The sequence below is a fragment of the Zootoca vivipara genome, chromosome 16 (genome assembly GCF_965207765.1).
Source record: "Zootoca vivipara chromosome 16, rZooViv2.hap1.1, whole genome shotgun sequence".
Taxonomy (NCBI): domain Eukaryota; kingdom Metazoa; phylum Chordata; class Lepidosauria; order Squamata; family Lacertidae; genus Zootoca; species Zootoca vivipara.
The window spans coordinates 40,584,574-40,596,990 of NC_142599.1; the positions used below are offsets into that span (position 1 = coordinate 40,584,574).

Here is a 12,417-nt window from a genome sequence, read left to right on the forward strand (position 1 = left end):
TGGCAACTGATACAACGCAATACATGGCTACAAACGAAACGGAAGCCCAACAACTATTGAGGAACCTTGGGCTCGACCCTCCATTGAACCAGCAACAGAAAGACCTACCAAGTGACAGCCGAGATCAAGAAAATGGAACAGCAGTAAATGAATGGATGGAAGTAAAGAGAGGAAAGAGACAACAGAAGCAATACATCAAGACTCGTCGATACAATCATCTACCATCGTGCACAAAATCATTCTACCGAACATTCTCCACAGGACGCCAATCCATGATCAACCGAACCAAAACATCACTGAGGAACAACCCTACAACAACAACAACAACAACAACCACAGCTGAATGAGGCAACCGGAAAACATATCGAACTGCAAGTCTGGTGATCCCCCTACCCCCCCTACCCTCCTCCCCATAGGCCTTGAACATAACTAACATCATCAGTATCCCCCCCCAACACCACACCTCCATAGAACCTATCCCAACCCCACCCCGACACCAGTCCAGATAACCTCAATTACATTCCCCATCAACCACAACCCATATCTCCAGTATCCCTTTCATACCAAACGAGAGAAAAACAGCTCCCCCAACATCCATAACACAACTCACTATCAGGCTAAAACATGATACATATTCAACAACATGGTGGCACCAGAGCGCGCCAACACATACACACACTCTAACACATCAGTGATGTTGCTATTAACATTGGCAACATTGCTCACAAACCTTGTACCTGACACTGACATTACAAAACCACTCTACAAAGTCTCACTGATCACCCCCTGTCACAAACGACGAAGGGGAAGGCCTGTCCTTGAGTACAGCCCTTCACATCAGCCGAGACCAAGGACCAACTGGCTAATTGCCGTAAGGTCCAAAATACCCCAAACAAACACCTATATAACTACATATAGGAAACCCTCTATAACTTACCCCCCACTCTTTCACCCGATTCTAATTCTAATCCCACTGAACCCCCACCTGCCACACCATAAGTCAGCGTGACCCCAATGGTTCAATACACAACACGAAGTGAGGGACATAGGGCAACCCAGACGGGTTGGCAAGGAACCATCCTACAAAATAAATAAACAAGATGGCTAGCTTAAAAGCAATCACATTAAATGTGAGGGGGCTGGGAAACCCCATCAAGAGAAAACGTATCACCTCATACATAAATACCATGAAACCACACATCACCTTCCTGCAAGAAATACACAACCCACCCAAAGGGAACAAACTCCTGAATGACCCTCGTTTTAGTCAACAATGGGTAGCACAAGGCTCAGGAAAGGCCCGCGGAGTAGCTGTAATAATTAGTAGGGACCTAAATTTCAACGCCACAACAGTCCTAAAGGACAAAAAAGGTAGATTCATTTTCATTAAAGGAATACTAGATGGCAAAATTAAACTGACAATCGGCTCATTATATGGCCCTAATTCGAGACAACTTGAATTCTTTCAAACAACACTAAACAAGTTCCTTTCTTTCTCTGAGGGGGAAGCAATTCTAGGAGGCGACCTTAACTTAAATATAAAGGGCATAACTTTGGAAAACACACATCCTGTAAACTCACAGGCAAACCTCCTCAACCCCCCCTCCCAAACAACTAAGGCTTCTTACAAGTTACTAAAAATGTTAAAAAACAGGGGTCTCTATGACATTTGGGGCAAACACAACCCGGGAGACACCACCCACACATTCCAGTCCGGACGCCATGGTACAACGTCCAGACTGGACAGCATCATGCTCACGCAGGGTCTGATCCACTTAGTAGAATCAACAAACATAGGCAACATCAAAATCACAGATCATGCCCCAGTAGAAGTCACTGTTAAAATAGGTGAAGAAACGCAAACCACTCCATCATGGTCTTTCAGTCCCATCCTAACCACAAACACCCAAATTAGAGCAAGTATCACAAAAACTCTTCAAAACTATTTTAAGGAGAATGATGTAGACAATATAAATACCCCCCTCTTATGGGACGCAATGAAAGCGGTGACCAGAGGAGCTTGCATAAAAGAGAAAGCACTCCTTAAAAAACAAACCTCTTCAAAAATTAACAAAATAGAACAAGACATCACTGCCCTCTCATCACGTTACAAACAAACAGGTTCCAAAAAACTACTTAAACTTCTAGAACAAAAGAGAAGAGAATTAGACTCCTTAGAAATCAACAAAACAATGATCAATATTTTATATTCTAAACAGCACTTTTATGAGTACGGAGGGACAAACTCCAGACTATTAGCAAATAGATGCAGGAAGAAAGCACTTAAGACAAGAATACACTGCATCACCAAAAAAGACGGCAACGTAACATTTTCCCCGAAAGAGATAACCTCTGAATTTGCAGAATTCTACTCCAATCTGTACACTTCTCACAACCCAACTGAGGAGGGAATTAGAAAATTCCTGACAAACCTGACCATGCCCACCTTAACCGACGAGGAACAAGAATTTATGGACAGCCCTATCACCCCTGAGGAAATAGATACTATAAAAAATTCAAGGAACCCCTGATGCCCTACATGATCCGCCTATTCAATGATATCATGAAAGGGGGGCTCATCCCCAAAACATGGAATCACTCCAAAATAGTCTCCATCCCAAAACCATTAAAGGACAGCCTCAAAGTAGAATCTTACTGCCCAATTTCACTAATAAATCAGGATTACAAAATATTCACATCAATCTTGGCCAATCGCTTAAAATTCTTTCTAGGCAATTTAATAGTCCCAGACCAGACTGGCTTCGTCCCTGGTCGCAATATTACAGACCCCATCAGGAAACTACTAAACTTAATCAACCACAGCAAGGCAACTAAACTTCCACTGACAATTATGTCCCTAGATATCCTCAAAGCTTTTGATTGCTTAGAGTGGAAATACTTACTAGCAGTACTAACTAACATGAAATTTGGCCCCAACTTCCTACAAATCCTCAAACAAATATATTCCCAAGCCTCAGCAAAATGCAGAATTAATAATATGGACTCAAACACCATAGCAATCCAAAGAGGCACAAAACAAGGATGCCCGCTGTCTCCATTCCTATTCATCCTAGCTTTGGAGCCCCTAGCAATCCGAATCCGAGCAGCCGCAGACATCAAGGGAGTGGAAATAAAAGGCAAAAATTATAAATTAGGGCTCTTTGCGGATGACCTGATGGTCACAACACCAGACCCCTTAAATACAGCAACCTCCCTAATCAGAGAACTCAACACATTTGCAATGGTGTCGGGTCTACAGGTAAACTTTGGAAAATCAGAAGCCATGTGCTTCAATACCCCTCCCCATATCCAAAAAGAACTTACTAATATCACCAAAATAAAACTTTGTCACACCAAATTCAGATATCTAGGGGTACAAATAACCAAGAACCTCAATAAATTATACCTCCATAATTACAAACCCATGTGGTGACAAATAAACAAAGACCTAAAGAAATGGGACAGTATGAGTTTCACTCTTTCAGACAGGATAGCCATCGTCAAAATGGTCACCCTCCCAAAACTGACATACTTATTCCAAACCCTCCCAATCTGGATCTCCCCAACCCAACTTCGCAAATGGCAGGGAAAATTACATTCTTTTATTTTCTCACATAAAAAAACAAGGATTGGCACCAAATACCTTCACCTCCCCACCTCAGTAGGAGGCTGGGGAATCCCTAACATAGAAACATACTACAACGCCAACCAAATACGCCATATAATCCCATATATACTAGAAGACGAGACAAAACAATGGGTACATCTGGAGAGGGATTCAATTGAAAATATCTGCACCACAGCATATCCATTTCTCCCAAACAAATTAAGGAAGATTCCCACAACACTCAACAGATACACACAAACCATGTTCAAAGCATGGAAAGCAGAAACCAGTAAATTATCTCCAACCCCATCCCCATTAATTCCCCTGGCTTACCATCCATTGTTCCATCATGCAGCACAAAACCTCCAGATAAAGACCTGGCAAACCAAAGGTTTACATCGCCTAATGGACTTCTATAAAGATAACAAGCCTTTGTCACCACAAGAAATGCAGGACAAACTAGAAGACATCCCAATGCCCTGGTTAGCACAACACCAACTACATGCCTTTCTGAATAACCCAACTGTAAAATCAGCAGCAACTAGACCCCTGACAGCTTTCGAAAGCCTCCTCCAATTGCCAAGAGGACACGGAAAAGGGATGGTATCTGCAATTTACAAAATACTAATTCAGAATCCCATAGATCCCCTGGACAAGATAAAACGACAATGGGAGGATGACATAGGATATGAAATCAACCCTACCCAATGGACTAAAATGTGGTCGAAACCCCCTTTCAAATCTATATCAATGAAAAGAAAAGAACTCTCGTTGAAACTAACTCACAGATGGTACCTGACTCCACGAAAACTATCACTAATACGTCCAGGAATCTCATCAAAATGTTGGAGAGGATGCACTTCCACAGGCACATATCTCCACATGTGGTGGGAGTGCCCTAAAATTCAATCATTCTGGAAGTCATCCATGCAAGAAATTTGTAAAATAACTAAGCAAGTGCTAGAAATTATCCCAGAATTGGTTTTACTAAATATCTTTCAAGATAACAACGCTCACTCAGATCATAAAGAACGTATTATTCATCTGTTATCAGCAACCAGAAACATCATAGCCAGGCACTGGAGGGACCTATCGGGAGTGGGCTTGGACCACTGGTACCAAGTTGTATGGGAAACAGCCCTACTAGAAAAGCTAACCAGTAAGCTGAAACTGACACGGGGACAAACAGAAGAAGACACCTTCACCCCAGTATGGTTCCCCTTCATCACTTATACAGCCCAAGAGGACAATGACAACAACTTACCATCAGCATACAAATCAATATGGCTAACTTGATCAAAACACCCTCCCACCCCACTCACGCAAGAAACTAAGGATCATCACAGCCAACCATAAATGAACAACCACATTCTAAGACAAATCCTGACCTCTCTCACCAACAAAGAAACACGAACAGACAACAGAGAACCTGCACAAACGTTGCTGACGCCGAACCCCTACACATATCAAGAAAGACAGAAACATCGACAATCCATCACACCCAACTCCTCATCCCACCCACCTCTTTCCCCCCTTCCTCATAATGTCTCAACAAGTAAAATTGATGTGTAAAAATGACGCATGAAAAAAACATCAACGAGACATTGCACTACCTTTGTAACCCAAGAAAATCTTTAATAAAAATAATTATATAAAAAAAAATTGACATGGTCCTACCTCTTCCATTCCTTTCTAATCTGATCTTCCAGCACATCCAATTCAGCATCACTATCACCATCACCATCACCATTGTCACCAGAAGAATTGTGACGGAAGGGATTAGCCATGGATTCCAACTTGAGAGTCGAAGGTGTCCACCTGCAATGAGCAATAAGAGTCTCTCAAAACATACTCTAATAACAACTGACAGAGTCTCACAGAACCATGGAATTCTACAGTTGGAAAGGACAACTAGAGTCATCTAGTCCAACCCCTGCGTTGCAGGGATCTTTTGCCCAAGGTGGGGCTTGAACCCATGGCCCTGAGATTCAGACCTGGCCCAGAGCAGTAGAGTAAATAACATGAAATAAGCAAATGTTGCTAATCTGTCCCATTTGTATTGCAATACTTTGGACTGTGAATGCCCTGTCAAACACTCTTGTCTGCTCTGAATCTATTTCTTATGCTAGGAATAGAAGGAGATGGGGGCAGCAGCAATTCACAGGATCAGGGCAGTCTTCAAGGAGTGCTGTGTATGCTCCAATTCTGCTGAGAAGCATGCAAAGAGGAGCATTTATTAATACAAACGAATCTCCTCAAATCCCTCATGTTAAGAGGCAGACTGCCTATTCACCACCACAAGCACCTCCTCTGGATAATGAAGGAAATGATACATCGCTCACCTTCATCACTCTGGCAGATGTTGAGAAAGTCAAAGGAGGCTCCCTTTTTATCAACAGGATTGCTGGCCTGGCAGGTGAATTTGGAGTCGAAATAACTGTTCCAGTAGAAGACCCGGAGCTCCCGGCCATGGTCAGAAACCTGGAACTGATTCACACTCTTTCCTAAGGCCCTGTGCAGACCCCCAGTTTCCCAGGAGATATTGAGCTCTTCTCTTCCAGGTGTGTGGCATCGCAAGGTCACATTACATCCACCTGGAGTCATGGATTCCACTTGGTGGTCTATCTTTGGTGTTGGCACCGGCTCTGTTGAACACAAATGAAAGTGACATGAAGTTTGTGTCCCTCTACTCTCAAGAAAAATGGCACCAATCCTGAACATTGCTCAGAACTGTGAAAATCGTTGCTTACCACATCGCTCTGTGGAACACAAATGAAATCAGCTTAAGGTTTGCCTCACCCATCCCAGTACCTATAAAGAGAATGGTGCTAATTCTATTCCATGAGCCAAACAGTGGAAGTAATTACTTACCATAAACAATGAGGCTGAAACTCTGTTCTTGAAACAATGATTTAGCAAACCAGATGCGAGCATTGTAGATCCCACCGTCATCCAGCTCCAGGTCTTTGATCCTCAGTGTTGTCTCGTCCACCATGTCTAGCCGTTGTCCAAACCGGTCAGTGGGACTTGGGTGCTGCAGTTTCCCATGTCTGAATTCCCCCAGCCAAAAGCCCAAGCCACCCCTTTGGGGTAGAAAGTCCCATTCCATTTTCTCCACTGTTATTCCTTCAGATCCATAGGCAAAAAACAAGACTGATCCTTGCAGGATTCCCTTCACCTGAAGGGTTGGATTCCCCACTTCATGGCTTAAAGTTTCTAGTGAGGGGTGAGGGGTGAGGGGTGGGGGAAGAGATACAAACAAAATTAGTATCATTAACGTTTTTAGTGAAGTCTGAAAAAACAAATTGATTAAACACTTAAATCTTTTTAAAGTTTGCAATGCTGCAATTTTTGGAATATCTGGCTTTGTGTAATTGTCCCAAGGAAAAATTCCAAAAAATAAGTAGAATTTCCCCTCACATGGAACAAAAATTCATTTATTTCAGTTCACAAGATTAATACTTCTTGGTTGTCATAAAACCTCAAAGCAGTTTACAAAATCAGAACTTTGCAAAATGTCTGTTGAAAACTCAACACAGAAAGATCTAACCCAGGGAAAAATTATTCTAAGCAGCAATCGAAAAACCATCTGCTTGTGTGTTTCAGGAAAAATGTTTATGCACTATTTTTTGTCAATAATTTGGCCATCCTGGGGGCCAGCTGTTAGACTGGTCCCACAGGCCAAATATGTGATTGCTCTCACAAACATGATGAGCACAAGTCAGTAAATAAGGCTAAACTGCTTTATTTACATATAAATAAACTGGGAGCTCTACATCATGGCTCCCTCTCTCTGGCATCACAGTCAGTAAAGAGAAAGAACAAAGAAACAACAGTCCCACGTAAACATCCTGTCTACGTCACTTCCACTCTGTGGAATGAAAACACATACAGTCATATGATACACAATAAACCTATGACTGCAGATGGGGAATGAATCTCCTAACAAACTCCCCCGATTTATCCTGTGCTGCAGTTCACCTTTGGAACTACCTGCAACTGGATTTGCCTTTGGCCATACCATCTTGCACATCTGATAAGTCATGGTGTCATAGCACATTGACTATCAGTAAATTGCACAGTTGGCTTTGTTGGTACACACGCCCATTTGGTCCAGCTTCCTTCTCCAAGGAAAATGGTCTTTACCCATACAGCCTTTGGGCATGGTTCACTGCCTCTTGAGGACAAACTCTGTACCCTTCTCTGTACTCCGGGTTTTGAGACCTGTGGTGAGCTACTTACAACAGTGAAATCAAAACATCTGTGTTAGCAAACTCTTCAGCATACACATACCTTTGTGTATCGAGCTGCCTGCAAACAGCGCCATCTTTTAGCAACTGTGCTAGCAACTCTTGCACTATGGCAGTGGAAACTCTTGTGAGCACATCTGCTGTTTATAACAGCGAAAAACTTACTATGTAAGTCTGCAGCAATGGGGTTGTCTAGGAAAACATCTAGAACTACCTCCCACACTGCACTGCACTCAATAGAGTATAAACAAATCGGTATGAGGCTTTAGTACTTTGTACATGCCTCAATACCACAGGAAGAAGTTATGCTCCCTGTTTTGTGACTTTCCCAACCCACATGTCAGATGCAAACATTGGCAAACTGGCTTTTTCTGGGTTTTGTCACTGTCTCTATCCAGGAAAAAACTTGCTAAATATGTTTGCTAAGCATTGTGTGCTGTGTGTGTGTGACTTTGGAACCCACATATCAGACCCTGCCACTGGAATCTAGACTTTTTCCGGGTACACTTTGTCACTGACACCAACTTCCTCCCCCCATTTGCGACGTTCTGATCACTGGTACTTTGACCATTTTGGTGACAGACATATCAGCATCTGGGAAGTCTTCGTGCTTACAACCTGCATGGAAAAATATGGTTAACAGACAATACATCACATGTTGCTGTAACCTTTCCACCATCCTCATGTGTACATAATAACACAACATGGTAAAGAACAAGCTACTTTTGCACTTCAGGCTGAGCTTTAGTTCCTTTGGATAGCTTGTGTTCTGAGAACAGAACAGTCACACTGCGAAACCTGGAAACCCATTCACCTGCGCTTGGACCTGGAATGAGAAAAACATGTTAAACAACAAATGCTTTTCAGTCCCATGGTCTCTCTGGTGCAATGCACTCAGCAAAAAGAGATTGCTTCTAGCAAAAAGTCCCCTTTGTGAAGCTTCTTGCTTCTGTGTGCTGCTGTTGGTCTTCTTGACACGATTGCAGCTAATGTCCAAAAGTCTTTGCCTCTGGACATGAGTCCAAACATCACAGGACAAAAGTTCCAACTGCTTCTCCCAAAGCAGTGCCACCTGCTGGTTGCAGTGGTCATTGAGATGACGTCACAGTCTTCTCCTTCCGTTCTGGAAAGTTTTCTTCAGAACAGGAAAACAGTTCCATCTCCAGCCAAAATGCCAAACACGACTGGGGCTTTTGGCTTCAGGAAACAAAAACTCCCACATCACGTGGGTGTCGGAGAGATCAAATTGCAGCCCTCCAAACAGGCTGCTCTCTGGCAAATCTTGCCACTTCAAATTGCTGTGAAGTGGAATGTGAACCACCAGCAGGTGCCAAAACACATTGACCCTGAGATTGCGGGGGGGGGGAGAGTTTTCAGGGAGTAGGCCTATTCTTTAAATGAGCTCCGCATTGTCAGTTACTTTCCCCTTCATTACCAACCAAACCTATAGCTTTTCACCCTATGCATTCTGTTTTTCTTACCCAGGGAAGAGAGGATCCATGGACCAAAGGAGAGAAGGATCACCAGGCTCCTGCTCACAAAATTCATGAATATTTCTGGCCAGGAACATAGGGAGCCTCAGGTGTGCCTTCTGCTGGTGGAGAGTTGATTTGCCCACAGTTGTACAGCAGCAGGCTTCTGCTTTCATTCCCACGCATAAGAAATGCTGCAGGTCACATCCCCAAAGCTCCCTCTAAGAGGGAAAGGTTGCAGAGTAACTGAAATCATGATACCATGAGCCAGAAATAGCATGATATTGTCTTCCAGGCTGAGAAAGTTGTGAGCTAAAAATAGGAAATGTTCACGAGGTGCCCACCCAGAAATTCAATGTAAGTTGCAGCTCGTATCTTTTACACTATGAGGGCATGAGGCATTAGCTTTTCTGTATCTATGTTTACTTTAGTATCTATGTTGCTTTTAGCACTTAATTTGAATCAAAAAAATCATAGAATGGTAGAATTGGAAGGGCTCCCAAGGGTCATCTAGTCGAACCCCCTTCAATGCAGGAATCTTAGCTAAACCATCCATGACAGATGAAATCCACACTTGTTTGAATTTTGCTTTGCTGTTCAGCAGCCGATTAATAAGTACAAATATGCATGCTCTGGTAAAATATGTGCACATCAGTGCACACGTTTTGTATGCATTAATCATAAAGTGTACAAAGCAATACAAGCATTATTGAAAATAACACAAAATGTGTTAAATTGAGCTAAAATGGAGGAAGGGGGCAGATGGGACCCTGAAGACACCAGGGAAGGTTTCTGTAGGCAAATGTGCCTCCAGGGTCTCTAGCCCAGCTTGAGGGGTTCTGGGGCAGAGCAAGCCACTCTGGGGTGGATATGAGTGGTGCTGAAGCTGGGATCCTGCCCCACTTCTTATTACCCCTGTTCAGCGTGTGATTCTCTCTCTCTCTCTCTCTCTCTCTCTCTCTCTCTCTCTCTCTCTCTCTCTCTCTCTCTCTCTCTCTCTCTCCCCCCCCCTTTTGAAACACAACACCTGGAGAACTTCTCCCCCTTGACACAAAATACAAGCCCCAGGATCTCAAAAATCCTCCCCTTTCCTCTCTCATCCGAGACCACAACCACTTCCCAGTCTGATGAGGGGTGAGGAGAAGAAGGAAAGAAAGAAAGAACAAAATGAAGATGGAACCAAACAGCAAGGAGAACTGGCTCATGTATAAATGTCATAATGTTTGCTTTGCACTTCCAAGGGATCACTCTTTCTTTTTTCTTTTTAAATAATTTTTATTAAATTTTCCAAACAAACAAAACAAATTACATTTCAACATATATTCACCCTTCTCAATCCATTCACTCTGCCAAGCTTATGACTTCCCTCCCTCCCACCATTTGGCTTTGTTTCTCAGTCCAAGTCTCATAGTTCCTTCTGATAACTCAAGTTCATATCGTAGGATTTATTTCAATCCTGCAAGTGTCTCCAAACCTCTACAGTTATTCTTATTATAATCAATTTATTTACTCCATTCTCTCTGGAACTTTGTCTCGCCCTGATTTCGGATCCCGCATTTCAACTTTGCCAGTTCAGCATAGTCCATCATCTTCGTTTGCCACTCCTCAATCGTCAGTATCTCCTGTAATTTCCACTTTGGGGCTAGTAAAGTCCTCACTACAGTCGTTGCATACATAAATAATCTCAGATCTACCTTTGCAATTTCCTCCCCCATCAAACCTAGCAAAATTGCTTCAGGTTTTTTGGGAAAGGTATACTGAAGATTCCACCTAAACATTAGGAAGAACTTCCTGACAGTAAGAGCTGTTCGGCAGTGGAATTTGCTGCCAAGGAGTGTGGTGGAGTGTTCTTCTTTGGAGGTCTTTAAGCAGAGGCTTGACAGGCATATGTCAAGAATGCTTTGATGGTGTTTCCTGCTTGGCAGGGGGTTGGACTGGATGGCCCTTGTGGTCTCTTCCAACTCTGATTCTATGATTCTATGATTTCTCAGAATCCTTTTACTTTCTCTCATGCCCAATATATGAAAAAAATTCGCCATCTTTTTCTTTACATTTCCAACACGCTCTATTACTTATCTGGTACATTTTAGCTAATTTCACTGGTGTTAAGTACCATCTATACATCATTTTCATTACATTCCCTTTCAAGGCGGCACATGCTGTAAATTTCAAGGTTTCATTCCATAATTTTAAACATGCATCATATTCAATATTATAGCCAAAATCATTTTCCCATTTTATCATCACTTCTTTTGACAATTCATCTTTTGTAAACCATTCTAACAGAAAGTTATACAATTTAGATAAAAGTTTGCTTCTGCCTTCCAACAATTCAATTTGAAATTTAGACTTTTGTCTTCAAAACCTATTTTTTTATATTTCAACAACACATCATTCACTTGGTGGTATTGCAACCATCCAATAAAAACTCCTCTATTTCATTGTATGGTTTTAATTTCCATCCTTTGATTTCACCAAAATCTCTTCATATGTGGCCCATCTCCCTTCCATATTCAACTTTTTAACAGTTAAAGCCTCTATAGGTGATATCCACCATGGTGTTTTCCTTTTCAGCAAATTTTTGTTTCTTTCCCAAACCTCATACAATGATTCCAAGGGATCTATCTTTCAGGGTTGGAAGCACTACTCTTGGAAACTCCCTGCTTATTGACACCAGACAAGCACCGTCACTCTGCTGCTGTTAAAATATTTGCCTCGCTCCTTTTGAGTATCCCTGTTAGGGAACATATGTCTCCTTCCCCAAAGAAAATCTCTTTTGTAGATGTTTCACCAGGGAGAAGAGTGAAAACAACCCTACGCTCCAGACCAATGTATTGTTGCAGAAGTCGGGTGCCTGCCCCTCTCTCTGCCCAGCAGTGGCAAGAGCCCATGGGATCCCAAGCACCACACAGGGTCTGTGTTCCTTTGGAGAATGGAAGACATGGCAAAGACTGCTGTAACTTTCAGAAATATGGTTTATTCACCCATTTACACCTTCACTCTGCATGGAGGGAGTCCAAGCTAAATAGGAAAAGAGAGGCAAGGCAAGGCAAGGCGCCTGGTTTGAAGGAGCCGGAGACTGTGCTGT

General features: G+C 42.6%; 1 protein-coding gene across 1 annotated transcript in view; it reads right to left on the reverse strand.

The window, feature by feature from the left end:
* LOC148683219 (uncharacterized) overlaps positions 1 to 12,417 on the reverse strand; it is a 104,609-nt gene that overhangs the window by 86,118 nt on the left and 6,074 nt on the right. Inside the window, 3 exon segments of the mRNA XM_060269682.2 lie at positions 5,285 to 5,425; positions 5,950 to 6,252; positions 6,479 to 6,823. Of these exon segments, the coding sequence (XP_060125665.2) occupies positions 5,285 to 5,425; positions 5,950 to 6,252; positions 6,479 to 6,823 (789 nt within the window).